General features: G+C 39.0%; 1 protein-coding gene across 1 annotated transcript in view; it reads right to left on the bottom strand.

Moving 5' to 3' along the window:
* Positions 1–26367, bottom strand: part of LOC145403388 (KICSTOR complex protein SZT2-like) — a 214005-nt gene that overhangs the window by 121170 nt on the left and 66468 nt on the right. Inside the window, exons 29-34 of the mRNA XM_080275171.1 lie at positions 25967–26155; positions 19159–19773; positions 11971–12030; positions 9479–9532; positions 2053–2191; positions 622–810 (exon numbers count right to left, since the gene is read on the bottom strand). Of these exons, the coding sequence (XP_080131297.1) occupies positions 622–810; positions 2053–2191; positions 9479–9532; positions 11971–12030; positions 19159–19773; positions 25967–26155 (1246 nt within the window). The remainder of the gene's footprint in view (positions 1–621; positions 811–2052; positions 2192–9478; positions 9533–11970; positions 12031–19158; positions 19774–25966; positions 26156–26367) is intronic.

A 26367-nucleotide genomic window follows, 5' to 3' on the forward strand; every position in this document is an offset into this window, starting at 1 on the left:
ATCGAGCTGGCTGGATGAATGTTGTGTGAAGAAGTGCAAGATCAGGGATTTAGCACCCCTGTTTAACGTGACAGTGTTCGGAATGACTCTATCAGATACGTTTATGTAAGGCTATAGAATGTGGTGAAAATGTTTTGGCGAATCAGATAGAGCCAGGATTCACGGGGCTTGAATGATGAGTGAATGGAAACATGGCCCCCTGGATTGGGCAAACTTGGGCTGTTTGGACATTGCTACTCCTCACCCTGCCCTAGGGTGGGAAAGGAGGTCAGGATGATGATGATGATGATGATTGATGGAAATAATTCTGAAACTGGAGAGGTTAGACAAAGCACTCATATATCCCTTCAATACAAGAGGTCTCCCTAAGAAAAGCAATGGGATCATCTAGAAGAAGGAAGATTAAATCAATATGGCATATCACTGGACTGAAGGGGTTAACCCCCGCTGGGCTGATTCTCCGAAGAAAGTTTATCTTCCCTGCATCATTGTTTTACAATCAATGTAAATTTTACCTCATATGAGACTTGCAGCTTGACCTGTGTAAACCTTCAATATGCCTCATATGAGGTCTGCAGCATGGTAAGGGTTAATGCTACTAACATGACTGTCAGTACAAACCAAGACACGTGGGCACTGTGCGGACTGGACAGGTAGCGTGGAGGTGACCATTAAGCCGCACAGAGCAGGTAAGGTGAAGGAAGAGTGGGGGTACTTGGGTGTCTCCTAGGGTGCTCTGGTCATCATCATCATCCTGATAACTGAAATGGCCACCACATTCTGACAGTCGGCTGTGTAGACGACGGAAAACTGTGGGAGGATATGTTTACAGATTACATTTAGTAATCTTTTAAATATCAGGGTCAAGTTATATATTACATTCTCATTAGCTTTACAAAGTGAAAGAGCACAAAAACATACCTCTACATATCTTTCACCATGATGAAGGAACATAGTATATTATTCTGACCAGCTCTTTTTTATCATATTAATCAGAGTGAAATCCTATATAACATATGGAATTATGATATACAGTATTCTTGTGGGATTCAGAGGCTTTCTGGCACCTCTTCCTTTTCAATATACAAGAAGATTTTTAAAAGCTGGAAACCCCCATGTCAGACACAATTTTGGCTTGCTTGTACTGTCTGGCTTCCCCCCCCCCCCCATAGCATGTAACCAGTCCATAAAGAATAATAATAATCTTCCAAAAAGTACCTGCTAAATAAGAGTTTAAAGACTTTTATTCAACATTAAAAAAAAAAAAAAAAAAAAAAAAATACACTGGATTTGCAGATATGGTAAGTCAGATAGGCTTAAGTTTCAATTGGTCTGGCTTAAGGAAGTCTTACTGTACAGGCATTTGGTCCAGCATCTTCAATCAGCTATTTGTATTGACAACAGAATGAAAAGTGGAGAGCATGCTTCCTGTAAACAGTGATCCCTTGGTTAGAGAGCATAATTGGTACTGAACATGGTGCATGATTACAAAATTGTGCAATAACAAAAGCGCAGAACTTATGGGATTTGTCCAAACTGGTACCAGACATCCCAAGTGCGAGCCAGAATTTTCCCTTTAACAACAATTTAGACTCACTCAATATATACATACTGTTATGGAAAGTATCAGAAACATACATAGGCATGGTTAACAGAAAAGAGCACAATACAGAACAAAAACATACCAGAGGGACCTGAGATGGGGTTGAGGGTAGGGGATGGAATGTTAGTGGTTTCCATGACATGGGATTAACTCTTCAAGAAGGGCCTCATCTTTGAATCCCTCAAAGCCATCAGAAACCAAAGACTCTGCACCATCATTGTTGGCAGAAACCAGCTCTGGTACATGATAATGATATCTTTTTTGCCAAAAAATGTGCTATACAGCAAGAGTGGAGACTTTCATCCAGTAGTGATAATAAAAGCTGCTGCAACCAACTGCGCAACAACCACCCAAGACTTGTGAGATAAGGTATTCTAAATGCTTAAATCTAAAACTATAGTACATGAGGAAAAACCTGCTCCTGAGACACACTTCTGTTTCTTACTCACCAGTGCTGCCAAGCTCTGAACGAAATTCTATACTTTTCTCAGCATCCTCATCATCTTCCTCCTCCTCAAACTCTTCCTCCTCCCCGTTGACTGTGCTGTCATCTAGATCTTCCTCGCCTTCAGTAAAAACATCAGATTTCTGGGAAAGAGTGAAAAAGTGAAGGAAAAGTGCCATACATCTGCCTGTTAGTGGACAAAATTTTAAGTAAAGTCTAACTATCTATCTATTGTCAGACACCTATATAATTTCTTGCAAAACAAACAATTATCCTCAATGCTTCACTTCATTTACACCAAAAAATGGAAAATAGTACTCTATACAGTACTGTACTGCTTGACTTGAATATAAGTTATAAACACACATACAAGTAACTATAACTGCTGTAACACTGTACCTGGTTACGACATTCTGAGGAGTCATAAATAAGCTAAGCCTCCTCTTAATCAACATCTGTAAAGGCATTTCATCACTGATTTTGGCAAAGTTAAAGAACAGAGAAATAATTTAGACAAACATGAGAATGGGAAGGTTGAGGGCATTTTTATCCTAAAAAGTACAGGTACTATACAGACATTATAAGTACCTGTACAAAAGAACACATAGCTGGAAACAGAATTACTTTGAGTACATACTAAAGATGCATCAAAAATATCATAAAATAACTATGAACCTTAATAATATAATACACAAGGATGAGAATATGCAGGCGTGTATACTGTATATGGTGTATTATAGAATGCAACAATACACTGCTCTTGCAAAATATAACAAAGCAACAAACAAATACTCTACAACACTCTACAAACATGCAAAGTAATTACATGCAAGGGCAATTACCAACAGAGATATTAATCTTGAAGGAACTAACAGTGCAGAGGATATGAAAGAGGATGTTCTTTTCAAGCTGTGCATACAGAATTTTAAGATACTGTACTCTGAATGCAGTTCTACCAACAGATCAGTTAATCTCAAATAAAAAAGTTTGGTTGTCAAGACTGCAAATAATAACAATAACAATAATAATAATAATAATAACAACAATAGTCCTGTCCTGTGTTGGCCCATGAGGAACGTAGAAGCCCGGGGCTAGGCAAGTTGGTCCTGACATTTAAGATGAGAGTGACCAGCCTCACTCATCCCTGAGTGAGCAATAAACCCCAACCACCCCTTAGTAATCATCATCATCATCATCATCACCATCATCCAGACCTCCTTTCCCACCCTAGGGCAAGGTGAGGAGTGGCAATGTCCGGACAGCTCAAGTTTGCCCAATCCAATGGGCCATGCTCCATTCACTCATCATTCAAGTCCCCCCAATCCTGGCTCTACCGGATACGCCAAAAACATTCACCACGTTCTGTAGCTTTACATAAACGTATCTGATAGAGTCAATCCAGACGCTGCCATATTAAAATGGGGTGCCACATCCCTGGTCATACACTTTTCCTTACAATATTCATCCAGCCAGGTCGATCTCCTGTCAGTCCCCTAGCCTCACCGACTTCCATACCTCTCTTCCTCACACACTCATCCACCATATCCCTCCACCTTCTCCTTGGCCTACCTCGCCTCCTCCCTCCTTCAAATTCACTCAGATATACCTTTTCACCACTCTATTGTTATCCATTCTCTCCACGTGACCATACCATCTCAGTACACTCTCTTTGATTCTAGTGTCCACAGACTTTCTCACTCTACATCCTATTCACTGCATACAACTTCTTTCCCTTCTCTAGAAACTAAATACCTAAGGAATATCTGATCTACACAACCTCTTCCCTTCATAAAACCTCCCTATTCTTCTCTATTTCCTCTGTTATTTCCCAAACTCTGTCAATAAATATCCTACCATAAACTTTTCCTATTACACTAAGAAGACAAATGCCCCTATGCTTACCACACACTTCTTTTTCCCCTTTCCCTTTATACAGGAGAATAATTATACCTGACTTCCAATCCTCTGGGACTTTACCTTCCTCCCAGGCCAATCTGCACATCTTTCACATCCATTCTACTACTATCTCTCTCCCATGCATCAGCATTTCACCACACTCCATCAATTCCTGGGACTTTCCCCATTTTGACTTTCATCATTGCTTCCACAACTTCCATCCTACTGATTTCTTCCTCTCTTCTCACATCCCTACTCCTGGGACATGAACAGAAATGCAGTGAGAATAAACTTAAGCAAGAGTACAAATAGCTTCAAATAACTTCCCACAAACCTAGTGCAAAGTTTTACTCATACCATGCAAGATAAAAACATGCAGAACTTCATGAGCTTTCTTATGGTTTTTTCGAAATTTTGATAAGACCAATAGTTTTTGAGTAAATTGCCAAAAACTAAAAAAAAAAAAAAAAGTCACCTAAAATGTATTATTTGTTTATCTTTTCTTAGATTACTATTGAACCTGTAACTAACATATATGTAAATTATGTACATGTATGTAAATTAAACACACCCTCCCCTGTAACCCACCCAAGTTTGACATACTTACTGCTAAAACTTGGTTTTTGGTGAATATTTTTGTCCAAAATGACGCAAATTGCGGCATCGGTTACTCTTCAGCCCAATACCTGTACTGAAATGACACAATCTGCGTCATCTTTCCCAAGTAGGCTAATTAACAAGTACAGATTCAGTACTATAACCAGGTCTGCCAATAATGATGAGTACCTGCATTACACAATTTTGATGTGACTCATGATCTCTCTTCACAGCAAGAAGAAACTGAACTGAAAACAAAACACAAATACCGTTGGAAGAAATCAGAAATACCTTAACAAATGCTGCTAGTTTCATGCAAGAGCTGAAAAAACATACAGTAAAGGAAGTCTCCATTTTAAACTGTCTGCCATGCTCTCAAAACTTTTTCTATGCAATCAGTACTGTACACTCAGGAAACAGGCAAATCAGCTTTAAAGGTAGCAATGAAATTTGAACAGGCAATTTTTGTGTACTGTACTGTATCACACAGCATGCCCAATAGCAAATATTTATACTGTACAGTATATAGATAGATAGAGATAGATACACACACACACATATATATCTATATCTATCTATATATATATATATATATATATATATATACACACACACACACACGCAGGAACATCCCGGTATATTGATGCAATTGGTTAAGTAAAACCCTAATGTTAGGCAGGGTATCGTATCTCGGGGTAGATTTAACATGTAAAGTATAGGGATGCATTTTTGAGCCTTGGGTTTCCCCCATAACCAAGTCCTAGACCCACCCATATGAGTCCACAAAAAAGTTTAATGCCAATCTAAATGGCCTAACAGCTGTAAAAGAAGCTAACCTAAGCCTAAAACTTGTGCCCGTCTCACTTGTACCCAGTCAAGGTCACCGCAGCATGTGATATCTGACTCGTATTCAAACTCGGGAGAGAAGAAGCAACAGCACTGTATTCAATCCCACCATCAGATGGTCCTGGGACAATTAAATTAACATCCGTTATGCATAATAGTACTGTAATGTATGAATGACACAGAATCATCCAAGGTGCGAATTGTTGTGACAGAGAATTGATGATGATTTGACGGGGAATTCTCTTGAGAGGGAATGCAATCAATGATGCAAACGGGACAGACTTTTCAACGGCCCCTCTTTATGCCGTTTTTGTTACTGTTCTGGTTACTGAGCTCCTTTATTTTCTTCTCTCTTATTTTCCAACATTTATTTAGAAATTCCTTTGTATTTTCAAAACATTTTCCCTTGAACAGGCCAAATGTAAACACATTTTATCAAAATAAAGTTGATTCATGTGGTGGTGATAAAAAAAAAACTGTCTGCAGTTGTGAACAATTTGGTTGGTCGGAGGAATGTAACTGTTAAACCAACTTCTGTATCTGATGCCCAATTGGCTTCTGATTTTGCTTCATTTTTTACAAGTAAGATATTTTGCATAAGAAGTGATTAAGACAGCAGTTCTCCTAGTGAAGCGTACTCAGTTGACTTCCAGCCACGGTGCACCGGCGATCATTTGCTTTCAACATTTCATCCGCTGGATGTAAACAAAGTCAAATGTTACATCAGAGAACTTAATAAAACATTTTGCTCACTCGATCCATGTAACATGTCACAACTGCCTGATGTGTATGAGCACGCTGCAGACTTTATCTGCAACATAATAAATAGATGCTTCTTAGAAAGTAATTTTGTGCAGTCTGAGAAACGTGCTTTGCTTAGGCCCCTAATTAAGAAACCTGGCTTTGATGTCGAGAGCATGACAAATTATCGTCCCGTCTCTAACCTGTCTTTTTTATCCAAGATTATTGAGCAGGCCATACTCGATCAACTCTTACCATTACTGGAACACAACTGAGTTGTTCCTGTTGTTCAATCAACATACAGAAATTACCATTCAACTGAAACTGCACTAACAAGGATTCAGAGTGACTTGGTGGCAAACACTTGTAGTGGGATGTTCTCTCTCCTAGTTCTGTTGGATCTGTCTGCAGCTTTTGATATAGTAGATCATAAACTATTGTTGGATGATCTGTATCTTTATGGCATTCGTGATAGTGCCCTTTTGCTCCTTAAGTCATATCTGTCGGACAGATCTCAGAGAGTGGTTGTTGATTACGCTAGCTCTGATTCTGCTCCTCTTCTATTTGGAGTCCCTCAAGGATCAGTTTTGGGTCCAATTCTATTTACTATCTACACAAGTAGTTTATCATCTCTACTTGATGCTCATGATTTGTCCTATCATTTTTATGCTGATGACACCCAGCTCTATGTTAAGATGTCAGATATCAACGATACTAAGACAAAGTTTGAATCTCTAATGTCTGATATTAAGATTTGGATGGCTAAGAGGAAACTTAAGCCGAATGATGGTAAAACTGGGATCATCATCATCAGAGGAAACAGAAGGGGTGATGACACTGACAATGCCCTGGCTTTGAACACTGGCGTGTCACAGCTGCATCCAGTCAGTTCTGTTCAAAATCTGGGGGTTTATTTTAATTCTAAGTTAAATTACAAAGAACATATTAATCAGGTTGTAAGAGGGTGTAACTTGCATATCAGAAATCTGTACTCTGTGAGAAAATTCCTGAATAGACGGTGCCTCTTAACATTGGTCCATGCTGTGGTCTTGTCTCATGTTGATTATTGTAATTCACTGTGGGTTGGTCTTCCAAATAATATACTAACAAAAGTTCAGTCTGTGTTGAACAAGGCGGCAAGGCTTATCTTTGGTTTCCCCCCGAGAACCTCAACTACCCCGTTTCTGATTGAGTTGCATTGGTTACCAGTAAAGGCTAGAACTGAATTTAAACTGTGTCTTATTACATTCAAGGTTCTTAAGTTTGGTGAACTGAAGTATCTTGCTGAATTGTTAAAACTCCCATCGACACGCCTGGGTGTGATGTTACGCAGTGAAGATGATTCCTTGCGTTTTGATGAGCCAGGAGCCATTCACCAGTCATCTTTCTCTGATCGTTCTTTTGCATATAGAGCTCCTAGATTATATAACAGATTGCCATTGTCCGTAAGACAACTCTCTACTGCTGAATCCTTTAAGAGACAGCTGAAAGCCTTTCTTTTTTCAAAATGCTATGACCTGGAGAGAGGTACTATGACGGATGATTATAGGGTTTATAGGGTTTAATTATTGCCACTTTCATGTATATATGATGTAGCTTGTATTATATACAAGAAATGTCACAATTCTTGTAATTGTAAAAATAATGTATGTGTGTCAAGCGCTACTGAATTCCCAAAAGGAAGAACTGGCGCTTTTGAGAAACAAAAGGCCAGATTATTATTATTATTATCAATGATGCGATCGGGATTGCCTGTTCAAAGGCCCCTCTTTGTGTTGTTTTAATTAATATCTTCTTTCATTTTCACACATTTATTTAGAAATTCCTTTGTATTTTCAAAATGTTTTTCCTTGAACAGCCTGAATGCAAACTCATGATTTATCAATGTCACGGTTCTCATCAATGCATGAAATATTTACTCTCCAAGGTTTTCGTAATTATTAATATTTCTTTAAAACTATTATTACGTATTCCATGATAGGTCAGATGACAGTTCAATGGTCAAACATGAAATATTCTTTGCTGAGTCGCCCAGCTGTCCACACCATTTTGTACCTTATCTGATGGGCGAGAATCTGTAACCTAAATGACAGTGTTCACATTATCTATGACTAAAGCATGTTAATACAAGTCTAAAAAGAGTTTATAAGTCAACCTAAACACACAATTTAAGTCTAAAATATAATTAAAATTGGTTAAAAAATCACAACCCATTGCAAAACCGAGGGTAGGCCTACAATAGGCGGGGTAGGGTGGTATTTCTACCCCCATCACTATTCTGGGGGACTGCATCTAGGGGTATCATAAATTGGGGTTTGCCTATATCTACTGTATAAATATATATATATATATATATATATATATATATATATATACATACACACAGCATATACAGTATATGTAACAAAGACTTCCTGTATACGGTGAGAGGATTAATATACAATTGCAGAGATTTTATTACAGTACATAGAATGAAATACAAGCAACCAATACATAACTGAAGGAAGAATAAACAGAGCAGTATGAGCCTCTAGAAAGACAACTTAGCCATCTACCTTCCAAACTACCCAATACTATTAGACCACTGCTAATACCTGTACAAGGACATCTAGAAGAATGTAAATTATTCTCACACTTCATATGCTTTCTTCTCTGCTGCTACTGCATCATGCACAGAAAAGGAAAAATCAGCAGTTTAGGATGGCATGCTGAAGGGAAAGTGGGAATGTCCAGAAAATGAAGTGAGGTACGAAAAAAATGGATGGTACTACTCGGGGGATGCAAGGGCCCAGAGCTGGAACTCTGTAATGAAAATCTGCTTTGGTCCAGTTTTAGTCATCTGGTGTGAATATGCATTGGTTCAGGAAATCCAAGTCTAATTTCACTGATCATGTAGCAAATTTCAGTAAAATCTGTTCTAGTAATCTTATCCAGTCTATTAATTCTGCTGAAAATATAATGATGTTCTGGCAACAAAATGGGGAATAAGGGTAGTCAGCAAAAATAACGATATTCCAGAAAAATACAATACGTACAGTAACAGCAACCTAATCTAATTCTGCTCCATTTCCAGTACGAGTTGGTTTTCATTTCTGTTATTCTGTTCCAGTAATCTATTCTGGTTCCAGCTCTAGGAAGGATGCTAGAAGGATTGGACAGAACAGATGACGGCAACTGTACAAAATACTTGGATGCAAATGAAAGCTTGGGAGGGAAAAGAAAGAGAGAAAAGGTATACCTAAGTTACTGTTACAAGAATGAAGAGAAGAAATATATAAATGAAATAATTAATGAAAAAGGTGGTTACAAATCAGAGTTATGAGTGTGAGGATACGACATGCAAGAGGTACCTTGCCAACTGACACTCGTCTTGACTTGCGCTGCCTGGATGGGTCGAGTCGGGTCTGTGGGAGGCGGTCAAGTGTTAAGGTGGGATAAAGTGGTGATCCAGCACATGAGGCAAAGATTGTAAATACCTTAAGTGGTGAGGGACAACCTATTAACCCCTTCCATTCCATAATGTCCTCTTATTTCTGATCTTGCTACTACCAGATGATTTTTATTCAACTTTGGAGGAAGCTTTGTAGTGAATGGGTTAACTGGTGCTATATCAAACCATGCCAGTTTGAAAAGCCACTCCCAAGCAAAGTAAAATTGTCTGGAGATTGCAAGAACATAATTTCAATAAATGTCATCGTACTGAAGAGGATAAATAAACAAAAATAAAGTGAATATGAGGAGGGCCAGGGGTTAAGACAAAACCACAATAAGCCAGTTTAGCAGCAGTGGCACAGCTGATAAATGAAGAAAAACACAATGGGTGGGCTGAGAGAGGCAGTGTACAAAACACTACAACTTTGGGCTATACTTAGAGGCATTACAGTATCAAGATATGACAATAATTTTACATGAAATCTTATCATCTTTAGACATAAGCTTCCAAGATACTCCTCTGAAAACAGTGAAGGTACTACCAAGACATAACACAGTCAGCACAATTTTCCATGAACTCTCACTGCCTGTTTTACTTAGGCTTCATTTATTTTCTTATAAAGACAAGGTACACAAAAGTATTATCAAGTTAGGAGGCTTGTTCATATAAAATTTCATTTTCTTAATACTTAAGCTTCTACGATTCTCCTTTGAAGACACTGTACACAAAAATATTATCCACATATGGCATATGCAGAAATTTCATTTAAATCTATATGTTTGTGCTTAAGCTTCAATTTTTATTTCCTTCCAAAATAAAGCGCAGCTCTTGAGTCAAATTTCTATACTGCTTAAGTAAAAGCAGTCATACATCATAAATTCCGCTTCTGCAAAGCTGTAAGCATGTATGGATTTGAGATACCAGAGAAGTAAAAATGACAATGATGCAAAAATCACAATCTGAAAAAGGCGAAGCTAAAGCTGATATCGAGTGAAGTGCTCTCCATCTTTATATGTTCATAAAAAAATTAAAAAAATAAAAAAAAAATAAAAACTTGAGGAACGAAAACAACACATCATTCACACCAATCATAACATTCAGCAATCCATACTGAAACACAAAAAGACATTCTTATTTTGTTTCACTATTTAAAGCAGCACTCTAACTTTTCAATGGTGATCTTGCTATCTCAAAGTAATCTTGTTCTCCCATTTACGATCTCCTCTTTTCATGTATGCTTATTATATTATCAAGTTTACTGCCAGAACAGCACAGCATCCCTTTCCATACATCTCATGGTATGTATCTCCCATTCACTTATCATTCACTACTACACACAAAACAATATTTTCCCTTCCGGCCTCTCATTACATAAACAGGCTTTTGAAACATCTATCCCAAAATACACTGAGGGACACAGCTTGCTTCTTTTCCCAACAATTAAAATGCTGAAGTAGAAAAACGGAACAAATAATATCCCACATTCTGGACAAACACCAAGATATAAATAAAATGCATCACCACAAATCTGGCTAATATCCAACAAAGCTTCCTGGTATGAACAGGCAAATGGAGAGGTGGGGTCTTTTGATAAACTGTTGTAAGTTAGCTAACAAACATGCAAGACATATGGCAAAGAATATATAAATGCAATAGCAATATTTATCAAAACCCAAATAATATAACTTTACCTGAAGAACTGTCAATGGAAAACATGCAGACTGAACAGCATCTGAGACAAACTTAGTTACTGTAACAGTATCAGGCACAAGCCTGCATTATACGTACATGTATATCTGCCTGGGGCAAATAAATTACAGACAATTGTGACATTACAGCATTTAAAAAACTGCCAGTAATTGGCATTCATGCAAAGTCAATAACAATGAAGACAAAACTCTCGTGATGTACAAAAACATATATCTCACCAGACGTAATATCATGTACGCCAGTTGTGAAACAAATTCAGGCTGATGCAACACCAACTGAAACCTTGTCAGTTGTTAAACTGTGTGAGCCACATGCGATATCCAAGATGTTATAAAAAATGTAGTACTGTAGCACAAGTCTAGAAAAGAGCCCCAGATGCAAGTATAACAGAGCTTAGGATTACTGTATTTACACAATCAAACTGTACATACTGTACAATGCATGACACACTTCAAATTTCAGACACTGTGTACAGTATGATACTTATACTACCGAGTATGATTTCTAACTTTACTGAGCACAGAATCGTTCTCATTTGATCCTTGCCACAGAAACAAGAATGAGCAGTCTTGTGCTCAATATAATGTTACATAATACACTTTATGAAATCAGAACTAAGTTTAAAAATTTAGCAATGCATGTCTTTAGCAATCTTTGGCTCTCGTCGACTGAGAGATGAGGGATGGGACAAAACCTGACCTTCTCCCACTGCTCAAGGTCCCGCGATGGCACGTAGATGAAATCCTCAACTGGTGTTCCCTGTGTGGTCTGTTGGGTCAGGTCAGAGTGGGAGACTGGATGGGTATACACACACTAGCCATATGATCCAACTGGTACAAGTATGCAGCTGCACTTAATTTTAAATATGGTAGGACCCTCATATCCACAGGTTCCAGACGTGTGACCCTCATTTTAACTAATACGTAACTGCTAACTTAGATTATGTGATACCAACAAAAATCGACCACAAAATCCTAGGATTGCAAGCCCTCTCCATTAAAAATAATTAGAAAATTGATCCACAGCTCCTAATACTACAGCCCACTGTGACTTTTGATTTGCATTGTATGCACGTTCATCACTCAGATATGCTGTCTTGTATTGCCATCCCCTTACACATACTGTATTTTGTAAATCTATGGGATGTGATGTTAGTAACAGCACTTCTTACTTCAACAATACATCAGGCCAGAATGTTTACACCTGAATACTGTACATGACAGACAATTGGCTGGGTATCATACTATGGATAACATTCTTAACTGAGTCAACACTTCTCAGTATATATATATATATATATATATATATATATACAGAAGAACCTCTTCGGTCCGGACCCCTTTGATCCGGATTTCAGTTAATTCGGACAAAATTTAAAAATAATAAGCTCCAAAAATATGCTGAAAGTAATTCTAAAGTCATTTTTAGTATCGGCGCGGAAAGCGATCGTCATTCGTTTTGTCTCGGATCACGCTAGGTCACAACAGGGGTGCCTGTTTAAACACACGCTAGCATTCATTCCATCAACTAGTTCACCAACCACTTATATTTGTATGCTGTATTTCAAAAGTTAATCCTCCTTACCATGCCCCTTAATGCAAGTGTAGCGTCTGCAATGAATAAAGGTGTTAAAAGGAGAAGTTTGCTTACACAAAAATGGGTCAGAATATTCTGCAGTGTTTAACGATTACTGTAGGTTATTTTTTGTACTTAAATGTACGTTACTTGTACATCAAACATTAGCTTCTTGCCCACATGGGCGTTATCAATATGCCAAAGATGACAATGTATTTTTGCCTACAGAAGTTTTATTTTTATTCCAAATATTAGTTAATTAATTTTTTTATTTTTTTGCCTACACGGGCCTTAGTCATTTAACATTAGCTTCTTGCCCACATGGGCGTTATCAATATGCCAAAGATGACAATGTATTTTTGCCTACAGAAGTTTTATATTTATTCCAAATATTAGTTAATTAATTAATTTATTTTTTTACCTACACGGGCCTTAGTCATTTACTACAATTTAAAATGTAGACTAGTTTCTTGTCATGGCCTTACCTGTAAATTATGCAATACAAAACAATCTTACATGATTAGTTTGGTTATTTTAGTATCCTTTCATCTTTTGCAGTTACGTAGAGTTGACATATGCCACATATGTTAATAATTAACAAACATACCATATGTAGATAGTTTTTGGTATGAACTGGAGATTACCCTGATGGTCCGGACAATCTAATTCGGACAACCCTTCCCCCCATATAGTCCGAATGAGAGAGGTTCTACTGTATATATATATATATATATATATATATATATATATATATATATATATATATATATATATAAAACTAACCATTCCATTTCCTTTAGTAATATAATAATATTTACCAACATCTTCTTATTGATGAATGCAAAATTACCATAAATAATGAGAGAAACTACATTTTCTTATTGATGGCAAGGAAATTACCATAAATAATGTTAGAAGCAAATGAGTTAATACTTTATTTATACACAATGTTATGTACTCCACTCACTGATGTTTATCATCGCTACCAGTCATCCTGAATCAAAATAACATTGATATAGTATATATGCTTCATGTGGAAAGGGTGGAAATGGATCAAGAATGTGGGAAATCTGGAAGGCTGTTCAGGTTATATTAGTATACATTTTCTATGTTATTAACTCCTGTCTCCATCATTCTGGGAGCCGCATTCTCCCTCAAACATGATACCCTCATGTACACAGGTCCCAGTGTATGGCACAGTACAGTACTTCAAATGGGACTCACATAAATACCAGTATTAAACTGTATACGGTAAACCCTTGCTTTATCGTACCCCTGTAGACTGGATATCGGATTTAACGAACACATTGAGGTCCCCTTACAAACTGTCATACATATCGGATACAATCAGGTAAATTCGTTACATGAGGCATATGATGTAGGCCTATTGGATCAAACCAGATCACTTCCCACATACGGGATGGCAGAAAGCAGTCACCAATGATGGCTCTGGTTTTTTCCATCCACTTGGGCTAGTCATAAGAAGTGTTATGACAAGGACATGAAATTATTGGCCAAGTCAGTACAAAATAGGTATAGTTTTCAATGTTAATACCAGAATATGCTATTTTACTCATTTGTTTTCCATTATGTACTACTGGCCAAATATGAACCTAACTGTAGCTTGGGTATGCCAATTGGTGTGCTTGCTACACGTGACATATTCACACATTTGTTTTGTCTAGGAGGATGAATGAATGGGTTGCCAATCACTGGCTAAAACTGAAAAGTGGCTATAAATTACACAATTAGAGGACTCTTGAATAAGCACCCACGTGTACAAGTGTTTTCTACTAATGTCATAGCTTATTTCATTGGTAGACAAATTTCAACTGCAATGATAAATGCTACTATGATTTTTTGTCACAGACTGATCCAATGGGTGCTCACTAACCTTAAAATTGTTCCTGGCTTGTGTTGTCAGACAGTGGAGTACACTCTTCATCAATCTTTTATCATCATCATCAACCTGTGTTGCCCTACAAAGAGCATAGGAGCCCGAGACTAGGCAAGCCGGTCCTAACATTGAAGATGAGAGTGACCAGCCTCACTCATCCCTGAGTGGCATTATGTGAGCACCAGACCTCAACCACCCCTTGGATATAAACCTGCACTGGTTCAAACCAATTGTCGCACCTTAATTACCCACTAAACCACCAGGTGCCATAATTTGGTTAAATGGTTACCATCCAGCATGGCACATGGTTTCCTGGTGTACAGGAAATAATTTGGCTTGTCACGGCGTAAGTGTCACCCATGGACAGAGGGAAAAGGAAAGAATGAAGGAAAGACATTATGATATATTTTATCTTAAATAAAATCAAATGACACGGAGATGTAAAGAGATATTCTGATCATTTCGATTCATCATCACCACCATCATCTTGAACTTTTTCCCATCTAAGGACTGAGTGGTGCAGGATCCAGAAACAAACAAAGGGCAAGTAAAAAAGTGGAAGAACTATCAATTATGGATCATGAAATGATGATGAATGAATGAATGAAGAGCAAGAAATGAGCCAAACAATTATTCTTAAGTTGTTCAATCCTCGGGGATTCTGGTTCCATTTCAGAACCTTAACATTTGCGTATCTCTATAGTTTACCTTTACAGATCTGCTTCACATACACTTGCCAAATACATCAACCATCAAGGTGTGTATGTAATACAACAGGCCTTCACACACATGTATCTGGACAATAATATGCATAAACTCTACCAGTTTATGTTAAGAAAATTTCATTCAAGACATGTATTTCTATTTGCATGGGATTTAAAAGACATTCTGCTCATCCCACCAAAAGGGGAAACAAGATTTAAATCTGAAGGAGACTGATAACAACTGTCTTGAACATAGATAAATATAAAAACCATTTCAGCAAGAACTGATGATTGAATTAAAGACTATGAGAAGGGTATCCCACTCCATCAGCACTGAACTGCCATTAACTCTCCATCCCATCTCAACATCAGCCTTTCATTCTTTTTTGAAAATGTAATTTGTTCAGTATGATCCCCTCCATTAAATGACTTTTTAAAATATGTGGTAGGTGGGGGTGCTCATCATCCATTCACTCGATGTAGTGCTGCTCTCAGGTGTCTGCCCTTTCCTCTCCTCCATCCTTCTTTCCTTCCATCCTCTTCTGTCTTTCTTTACTTCATTCTTTCCTCATCATTTTGCCTACGGGTGACTTTACACTCCTTCTTCCGTCTTTCTTTTCTTCATTCTTTACACTTCCTTTTCCTTCTGCCTGTGGGTGACTCTACACTGAGTGACAAGCCAAATGGTTTCCTGTGGACCAGGAAACCATTTACAGTACAATGCTGGGTAGTAACCATATACCCAAATATTGGCGCCTGGTGGTTTAGTGTGTAACTACGGCACTTCAATCGGATTGAGCCAGTGCAGGTTTATATACGAGGGGTGGTTGGGGTTTATTGCTCATGTAATGCCACTCAGGGATGTGTGACGCTGGTCACTCTCATCTTAAATGCCAGGACCAATTTGCCTAGCCCTGGGCTCCTATGCTCCCCATGGGGCAATGCAGGATTGGATGATGAATGAATTATTATTATTATTATTATCATTATTATTATTATTGTTATCATTATTATTATTATTATTATTATTATTATTATATTCCATTCTTCCTCTTCTGCCTTCCTATCCTTTTTTCTTTCCTCTTCCTTCTACCTACAGGTGACTTTACACTCCCTCTTCCGTCTTTCTTTCCTTCATTCTTTCCTCTTCCTTCTGCCTATGGGTGACTCTACACTCAGTGACATGCCAAATGGTTTCCTGTACACCAGGAAACCATTTACTATGCTGGGTGGTAACCATATAACCAAAATATGGCACCTGGTGGTTTAGTGGGTAAATAAGGTGCTCCAATCAGACTGAGCTTGTGTATGCTTTTATCCAAGGGATGGTTGGGGTTTATTGCTCACATAATGCCACTTAGGGATGAGTGAGGCTAGTCACTCTCATCTTAAATGTCAGGACCAACTTGCCTAGCCACGGGTTCCTAAGTTCCTTATGGGGCGACAGAGGATAAGATGATGGATTGATGGATTACTATTATCAAGAGTAGGTGGGGACACTCACCATCCACTCACTCGATGTAGTGCTGCTTTGGGTGTCAGCCTTTTCCTCTCTTCCTTCCTTCCTCTTCTGTCTTTCCTTCGTTCTTTCCTCTTCCTTCTGCCTACGGGTGATAACATTCCCTCTTCTGTCTTTCCTTCTTTCCTCTTTCTTCTACCTATTATGGGTGACTCTACAATGAGTGACAAGCCAAATGGTTTCCTGTACACCAGGAAACCATTTACTATGCTAAGCGGTAACCATATAAAAAAAATCACGGTGCCTGATGGTTTAGTGCGTAACTAAGGAGCTCCAATCAGACTGAGCCTGTGTAGGTTTATATCTGAGGGGTGGCTGGGGTTTATTGCTCACATAATGCCACTCTGGGATGAGTGAAGCTGGTCACTCTCATCTTAATTGTCAGGACCAACTTGCCTTGCCCCGGGCTCCTGTGCTCCTCATGGGGCAACGTGGGATTGGATGATGGATGGATGGATGGATGATTATTATTATTATTATTATTTATTATTATTAATTTAATATTACTAACATTATTTAGTGGTTGGTTGGGGCCCTCACCATCCACTCATTCGATGTAGTGCTGCTCTCGGGTGCCTGCCCTTTCCTCTCTTCCTTCTTTCCATCCTTCCTCTTCTGCCTTTCTTTTCTTCATTCTTTCCTGTTCCTTCTGTCTACGGGTGACTCTACACTAAGTGACATGCCAAATGGTTTCCTGTACAACAGCAAACCATTTACTAAGCTGGATGGTAACCATATAACCAAATTATGGCACCTGGTGGTTTAGTGGGCATTTAAGGCACTCCAATTACATTGAGCTGACGCATGTTTATATCCAAGGGGTGGTTGGAGTCTATTGCTCACGTAATGCCACTCAGGGATGAGTAAGCTGGTCATTCTTATCTTAAATGTCAGGACCAACTTGCCTGGCCCCTGGCTCCTGCACTCCTCATGGGACAACACAGGATTAGATGATGAACGAATGAATGAACATACTATATGATGCTCAATTATCATAATGGCATGAAAATGAAAACAGAATGAAAACTGAATTACTAGCACAGCATCTGAGAATTGGTAAAATACAGTATCATCCATTTTCACAGCAGCTGTCTCCAGTTGTAGAGGAATCAAGCACAGAAAATTTAATGGTAAAAATACAGCCCATTTCCCTGTTTGTTGATACAACTGTACAGTACTGCACCACAAGGGCCAGAGCTATGTAATTTATTGGAGATGTAATCAGGAGAACAGTGGTTAAGATAACCATAAAAAAGAATAGAGAGACCAGTCTGCACACTTTTGTTACATCCATCTTTTGAGAAGTTTTCAAGAGAAGTAGTGTGTCACTGAGATGGACATGAAGATCTGAATGAAGACCAACAAACTCACCAGCCCACAATACAGCTTCATACACTGGGAGTGAAGATGGGGATTGCCAGTACATGTATCCCTATAAATAAATGTTACTAAACACTACAAAGGTGAGCACCACCAGATGGCAACAGTATCTAGATGAGAAAATATAGTTTGCATTTTTACAAATAAATGCCATCAAGTTAATGCTCATGAGAATTATTATCCCCACTAATGCAAGTTAAAGGTGAATGGTAAAAATTCATGTACTGTTGTTATTTATAGCAGTTCTGTGTGAGCTGTAATTTACAGTTTAACTTACTGAAAAACTATCACAAAGGATACATGATGCAATATCCCATCACAAGCATGTTCCTTATCAGTTACAAGGCTGGAGAGGAGCTATTGATTCTTCCATCTTAGTAATGAATCCCCCTTCCTTCTTAATTTTCCTCTTCCCTCTATCCTTTCACTTCACAGGAGAGGCAGGGACACACAGATGTAGTTGATAAAGTACTGTGTAATAAATTAACCTGCTGAGAGAGAGACATATAAGAAGCACCATATACTACTCATCATATCTCAGTAATGTTATATTACCTAGAATGTCTTAACAGAAAAAAGAACCATGAATGGAAAGAAACCCACCAAATGGGATGATCTATAAAGCTCTGATTTTCGTGGGTAGTCCTTCCACTTCTCCTATCCCATAATCTACTTTGTACTCTTTTCTATTATTATTTTGCCCTATTAATTCAATTTCCCTTCTTCATCTTCCCTCTTTGTAGTAGATGTACCTCTCTTAATGTTTGTATTGTCATGTACCCTTCTCCCTTTCCCAAGTCTTATTCTCTCACCTCACTGGAGTGATGGAGGGAGTGAGGAGAATAGTAGTAGTAGTCAGATAGGGATGGGACTGGACAGAAGGACCCCTGCAGAACTGCTGAAAATCGCTCTCGGATGCTGGAATGGAGTTGCTGTAGGTCTCGGCAAGGCTGATGGAGCTTCAGAAGAGACAGCGGGAACTTCTGGATGCTGGGAGTGGATTGTACTGATTCACCAGCTTTACTTGGGGAGTCCGAGTCCTCTACTTTGCTTGGAGGCTTCAGTTCTTCAACTTTACAGGGAGACTTTGCCTCTTCCCCTTTGCTCTGTAACTCTGGTTCTTCCAGCTTACCTGAAGAATCTAATGCTTCTCCAGTATTCAGAGGATTTGATTCTTCTACCTTACTTGGAGATTTTGCATCACCATCTTTTGTCAATAATTCTGATCCTTCCACATTGCCTGGAGATTTAGATTCCTCAAGTCTGCTCACAGACTCCAATTCTTCTAGCACACGTGAGGATTTTTCTGTTTCTGAGTGGAGTTTCTCTGAAACATTTGGAAATTTTGGGGAAGTGGCATCTGTAAGTTCAAGCTTTCCCTTCTCCCTTGCAGTGCTATCAGAGCTCTCAGTTGCATCTCTCTCCACCTGTGAATGGTGGCATACAAAATTCCTAGGATAAAAGAGAAAGTACCAACAGAGTACTAAGAGAGTTAATAACAATAATTTGCTGGACTAGTGATTACTGCTAAAATCTACTTGCCGTATATATTAAAATATAAACAAAATAAGACCATTATTTCATGATCTGTACACAATATTTTATACAAGCCATTTCATAATAGGAGCCCCTACAAACTCCTGAAAGTTGCCAGTGTTTGCTGGATCATTAAACAGTGTGTGATCACTACCCGCTCAGAGCTGGTGTGTCTTCCTTTTAAAATATTCCCATCAGGATTATTATTCATGCATAAAGCATTATACCAGTATTATACTCATCTTAGACATTTTACTGATGCTCTACATGGGACATACACTGAAAAGTTCTTCATAGAGTTTACCAAAAGCCATGAAAGCTTATTGTGTGCAGTTGCCTTCATCACTTTTACCAAGTGTTAAGAATCTTAGTTTTTGGAAAAACTTATCATACAGTTTCCAAAGGTCCTAATCTTTCACTTGGCAAATCCTGACTTAATAATTTCCATTATAGACTTAATAATATTAAGAACTGGTGGTAGGTGGTGGTGACCACCATCCACTCACTTGATGTAGTACTGCCTACTTCTTCCTTAGCCTTTATCATTTTTTTCTGTGCCTGCCCTCCTCTCTTCCTATTTCTCCCATCTTTCATGTCACTTCTTATTGATTTTCTTTCCTTTACAGGTGGCTTTACATTGAGTGACAAGCCAAGTGGTTTCCTGTAAGCCAAGAAACCATTCACAATGCTGGGTGGTAACCATATAACCAAACCATACGTGCTCCCTACGTGTCAACAAGTGGGTTGGTGGAGGGTTAGTGCCCCTCTCCGTAAAACAAATAACTCAAAGTCAAATGGCCACCCCTTATGGGATTATGGCATCTGGCAATAGAAAGATAGAATATTAAGAATTATATGGCCAAAATTGCACAGGGCCAGGATCAGCAACCCAAATTTTTAACCCATGGATTGCGTAATAATCTTTTTTATCCTACCCCATGATGCGCAAAAAATGAATCAAAAATAAGTTTTTTTTTTTTTTATAATAAACTTGAAGATAAACATCCAGGGCATCATCTGGTGAAGAAAAAATAATATCCCTCTCTCTGTCTTTGCGTAGGGCCATGCGTAAGTTTACGTAGGGGAGTAGTGAAAAAATGAAAAAGACAATTTTTTTTTTTTTTTTATTATAAACTTGAAGATAAACATCCAGGGCATCACCCGATGAAATGAAAAAAAAATCTCTCTCCGTCTTTGTGTAGCGCCATGAGTAAGTTTACGTAGGGGTGGAGTAGTTAACAGTGATGCACAGCCAGCACAGCCTGAACTGTGGCTTGCAAACGTGACGCTACCCAGCCTAAGCTGTGGCTCCCAATCTACAGGTTAAAGGTATGGTATTCTTCTTGCTTTGAGGAAATGTCTCAGTTCTGCTGCAGTTCATTTTTCCATCTCTGCTAAAGCACATTTATCCATGACTCACACCAAAGTTTTGATACAAGTCACTCAAGGTGTATAAGCATCATCAGCATCACCCTGTGCCGCTGGCGGCAGGCAAACAAACTGTGACACTACCCATGACAAAGCTCCTCCATATGGCAGAGCTCTGTGCGTTCATACGATCCTCGATTGTTTCAGTACAATATTTCCTTCATTTTTTATATACGATACGATTTCGTTATACTCACTTACCATATTTCCTTACAGATGCGTATCATCATCATCACCATCCGACCTCCTTTCCCACCCTAGGGGAGGGTGAGGAGTAGCAACATCCAGACAGCCAAATTTTGCCCACTCCAATGGGCCACGCTTCCATTCACTCAACATTCAACCCCCAGGAATCCTGGCTCCATCTGATATGCCAAAAACTTTCACCACATTCTGCAGCTTCACATAAACATATCCGATAGAGTTAATCCAAAAGCTGTCACGTTACAAAGGGATGCCAAATCCCTGATCATGCACATCTTCTCACAACATTCATACAGCCAGCTCGATCTTTTGTCAGTCCCCTAGTCTAACCAACTTCCATACCTCTCTTCTTTACACACTCATCCACAATATCCCTCCACCTTCTACTTGGACTACCTCACCTCCTCTCTCCAAATTTGCTCAGATATACCTTTTTCACCACTCTATTGTTATCCATTCTCTCCACATGACCATACCATCTCAGTACACTCTCTTCACTTCTAGTGTCTACAGACTTTCTCACTCCACATCTTTCATGAATCACATTATTTCGTATCCTATCCACTCTCTGTACTCCACACACATTCCTCTGCAGTCCCATCTCACCTGCTCTCGTTCTTGACTTTTCATTTTCAGGCCACACCGTAGTCTCAAATCCATATGTTAAAGCTGGCACAAACGTTCCTTCATCTAAGCCTCGGGCAGCTGCAACACTCAAACTTCTGTTTTTTATCAAGGCCTTGATTGCACCAGCTACTTTCCTTCATTGTGTCACTCTACTTTCCACTTCTTTTAAACATGCTCCTCTCTTTTCTATCACTGTACCCAGGTATTTGAACCCTCTCACTAATTCCAGTCTCTCTCCAGTCACTGTAACAGCACACTGGGAGTTACCTTCTCTCTCAATAATCATCACTTTGCTCTTTTCTACATTTACTCTGAAGGCACGATGTTCACAGACATCAGCAAAATTCTGCACTAGTCTACCAAGATCTTGTCTAGTATTTGCAAGTAGCACTGCATCATCAGCATACAACAAATTTGAGATATTCCATCCATCACCATTCGTTACCAACGCTGTCCCTCTCTCCATTACTCGTGTTTTTACTTCTCTCATCACCCCATCCATATATACAGGTAACTCGCACGGAACACAATCTCACGGAACGCACTCGCAATTATACACGGTAAGGGCTGGGATACATATAAGACAACGTAAGATTAAAGAACCATTATGAAAACTACAAATTAACGCAGGAGAGGCCTTTGAAAGATCAAATCCTCGAACGTCACCGCAGCGAGCGGTTTGTTTTGATTACGTGACGATCTAGGCTGGAAATTATTCAGTGAGACATTCCCGAGTACAGTAGCAAAGTATTTGTAAGTTAAATATTTACAGTACTGTACAGTTCTGGTAAGTTTATGTGCAACTTAAAGTACTATTAAATAACGTTAAACCAAGAAATAAAGTCTTATAACCAGTTTACCTGATAGGCATCAGAATATTGCCTTTTTTATTTGTTCGTTTTTTCCACAGTACTGTACAGTATTTGTAAGTTAAATATTTACTGTTCTCGTATGTACTGTACTTGTAAGCACCGAAATAAAGTTAACTAATTAAATAAGTGCCAGGGGGTTAACTCATCCTCTTGATGCCCACAGTGGGGGCGGAGGGACGTTGGTTACAAGATTGTGACAACGTGAGTTAACTTTTAACCTGGTCGTGGTGTAGTGGTATGCTGCCTGGCTCTCATCTGAAAGTCCCTGGTTCGATTCCCAGCATATTGGTAATTTACCAGATGATTTTTCCTGTGTACAGTACAGGTTTCCCCCTTCATTCTGACTTGCCGTAAGTGTTTGGGATAGATTAAAAGCATCTACTTGCCCGAGTGCCAGGGGGTTAACTCATCCTCTTGATGCCCACAGTGGGGGCGGAGGGACGTTGGTTACAAGATTGTGACAACGTGAGTTAACTTTTAACCTGGTCGTGGTGTAGTGGTATGCTGCCTGGCTCTCATCTGAAAGTCCCTGGTTCGATTCCCAGCATATTGGTAATTTACCAGATGATTTTTCCTGTGTACAGTACAGGTTTCCCCCTTCATTCTGACTTGCCGTAAGTGTTTGGGATAGATTAAAAGCATCTACTTGCCCGAGTGCCAGGGGGTTAACTCATCCTCTTGATGCCCACAGTGGGGGCGGAGGGACGTTGGTTACAAGATTGTGACAACGTGAGTTAACTTTTAACCTGGTCGTGGTGTAGTGGTATGCTGCCTGGCTCTCATCTGAAAGTCCCTGGTTCGATTCCCAGCATATTGGTAATTTACCAGATGATTTTTCCTGTGTACAGTACAGGTTTCCCCTTCATTCTGACTTGCCGTAAGTGTTTGGGATAGATTAAAAGCATCTACTTGCCCGAGTGCCAGGGGTTAACTCATCCTCTTGATGCCCACAGTGGGGGCGGAGGGACGTTGGTTACAAGATTGTGACAACGTGAGTTAACTTTTAACCTGGTCGTGGTGTAGTGGTATGCTGCCTGGCTCTCATCTGAAAGTCCCTGGTTCGATTCCCAGCATATTGGTAATTTACCAGATGATTTTTCCTGTGTACAGTACAGGTTTCCCCCTTCATTCTGACTTGCCGTAAGTGTTTGGGATAGATTAAAAGCATCTACTTGCCCGAGTGCCAGGGGGTTAACTCATCCTCTTGATGCCCACAGTGGGGGCGGAGGGACGTTGGTTACAAGATTGTGACAACGTGAGTTAACTTTTAACCTGGTCGTGGTGTAGTGGTATGCTGCCTGGCTCTCATCTGAAAGTCCCTGGTTCGATTCCCAGCATATTGGTAATTTACCAGATGATTTTTCCTGTGTACAGTACAGGTTTCCCCCTTTATCATCTGTCAGTTCACCACCTGCTATCGTGATGAGTGGATGTACAATTTTTTCGCTTGTGGCCATGCCTAACCACACATAGTTACACCCATTATCTCGACCCAGACAGAAAATACAATCTTTTTCCTCCCTTGCAAAACACAAACAACCACCCTGTTTACGAGACAGCAATATATATTGCGAAAATAACAAGGTAAAATGATGAACGTAAAATGACAGAGAAAGATGAACATGTTATGACGGAAGAAGTACGTTTTCCCTGTCTGTAAACGTATTTATTTCTGCTTTGTATCTGTATTCGTAATAATTAGACTTAGTGTTAGTTCTGAAACTGCATTACGATTCTATTTTTAGGCATTCTCGTGGTGTGAGAGCTGGAAGTTGTGACACAACTTCCTTATTGCTAATCGGACTGACCCTCCACTTTATTCTCCCGTGGCCGAGTCTAGCCTTGGAGGACGTGCAGTTTTCTCATTTAGGACTGAAAATTCAACTCTTTCGCTCCCTCTTCCAAGCATAGGCACAACGATAACGTATATAATAACTCGAAACTACCATAAACGTATATCAAAAAGGTGAAAATGTATTCATAACATTTTTTTTTTTTTCCAGCCATTCCTAACAGATTATGTACTGAAATCATTCGATATCACAGTCCTGCATTTCTAAGTTAAATATGTACTGTTCTGGTATGTACTTGTAAGTTAAAGCACTGGTACCAGTTAACCTGATTTATGTGATTACCTATGATAGCCGTCAGAATGTTTCTTTGTGTTTACGTACAGTATTTGTGTGTTGAAGTTTTGCTCTGGAGTACTGTATTTGTGAGTTATAACATTAAATAAACCTTCTAACCACTTAAAGTGCTTTCTAGTGATTACCAGTGACAGATAACAACAAAACAACACACAAAATACGGAGTAGTTTAAATATACGCGATTTCGCACCTAACACGCCACGGTAGGAACGAAACCCACGTGTTCCGTGCGAGTTACCTGTACAGTATATTGAAAAACCATGGGGACACCACACAACCTTGTCGCATGCCCACATGATCGTGAACCATTCTTTTAGATGCCAACACCAAAAAACATGACGGTGATCAATATTCAGGCAATGTATTAATAATCCCATGTAGACTGTCCCTAAACTGAGATAGATGCAAATGACAGCCTTCCATTTCTACTATATTTTGATAAATAAGCCATTTTTTCTCCATTATTATATGTAGATAAATCAATAAATATCTTATATTCAGCAAATCAACGCAAAAATTGTATAACAGATGGCAATTCAAGTTGATCACACTTCTGCATTTTACATTAAGTTATCTAGCAAGCAGTGGTATCTTGTTCCAGTTTGTGGGGGCTCCTATTTTGAAAATCATCATCCATAAAACTGCATGTGTTTCCATAAATCAGTATAAAACTACTGCCTTAATTTCTTTTGTAACAGTAAGAGCCAATGTTTTATTACCACTTTTAGGGACACACACACAAGTCCAAGGCTAGATTACCACAGCTGAGATCATTTAAGCTGTCATAAAATATTAAATACTGTACCTGAACTACCATAGTTTGAGAGGTTACTTGATCCTGTAATGGGGCAAGAGGCAGGAGATGGCTGGGTGTAGTTGAATCAACCCCAGGTTTGGGCAGGCTGGGACAGGACTTGGTTGGATCTGACTGTGTGTGACGTAGGTTCTCCAGGTCACTGTGTAGCCGGAAGTCTCTCAAGTGACCACAGATAGTCTGGGGATAAAACAGCAAGTTCTTGTTATATACCTGTGCTGTGTTTCACAATACAGTATCACAACTTTTCCCTGACAACTGGTAGTATAAAATAGGTGAAATTGCCAAATCAGCTGAAAAGGTTGCATTGTAACTTGAACAAGCTACTTTTTTGTGATTTATGGTACACTTAAAGTACAAAATGTCAAAAGAGTCACCATGTAAGAAACTGA

This window comes from Coenobita brevimanus, chromosome 60 (assembly GCF_032717465.1).
Source record: "Coenobita brevimanus isolate Jiangsu-jjx chromosome 60, ASM3271746v2, whole genome shotgun sequence".
In the NCBI taxonomy this organism is placed as follows: domain Eukaryota; kingdom Metazoa; phylum Arthropoda; class Malacostraca; order Decapoda; family Coenobitidae; genus Coenobita; species Coenobita brevimanus.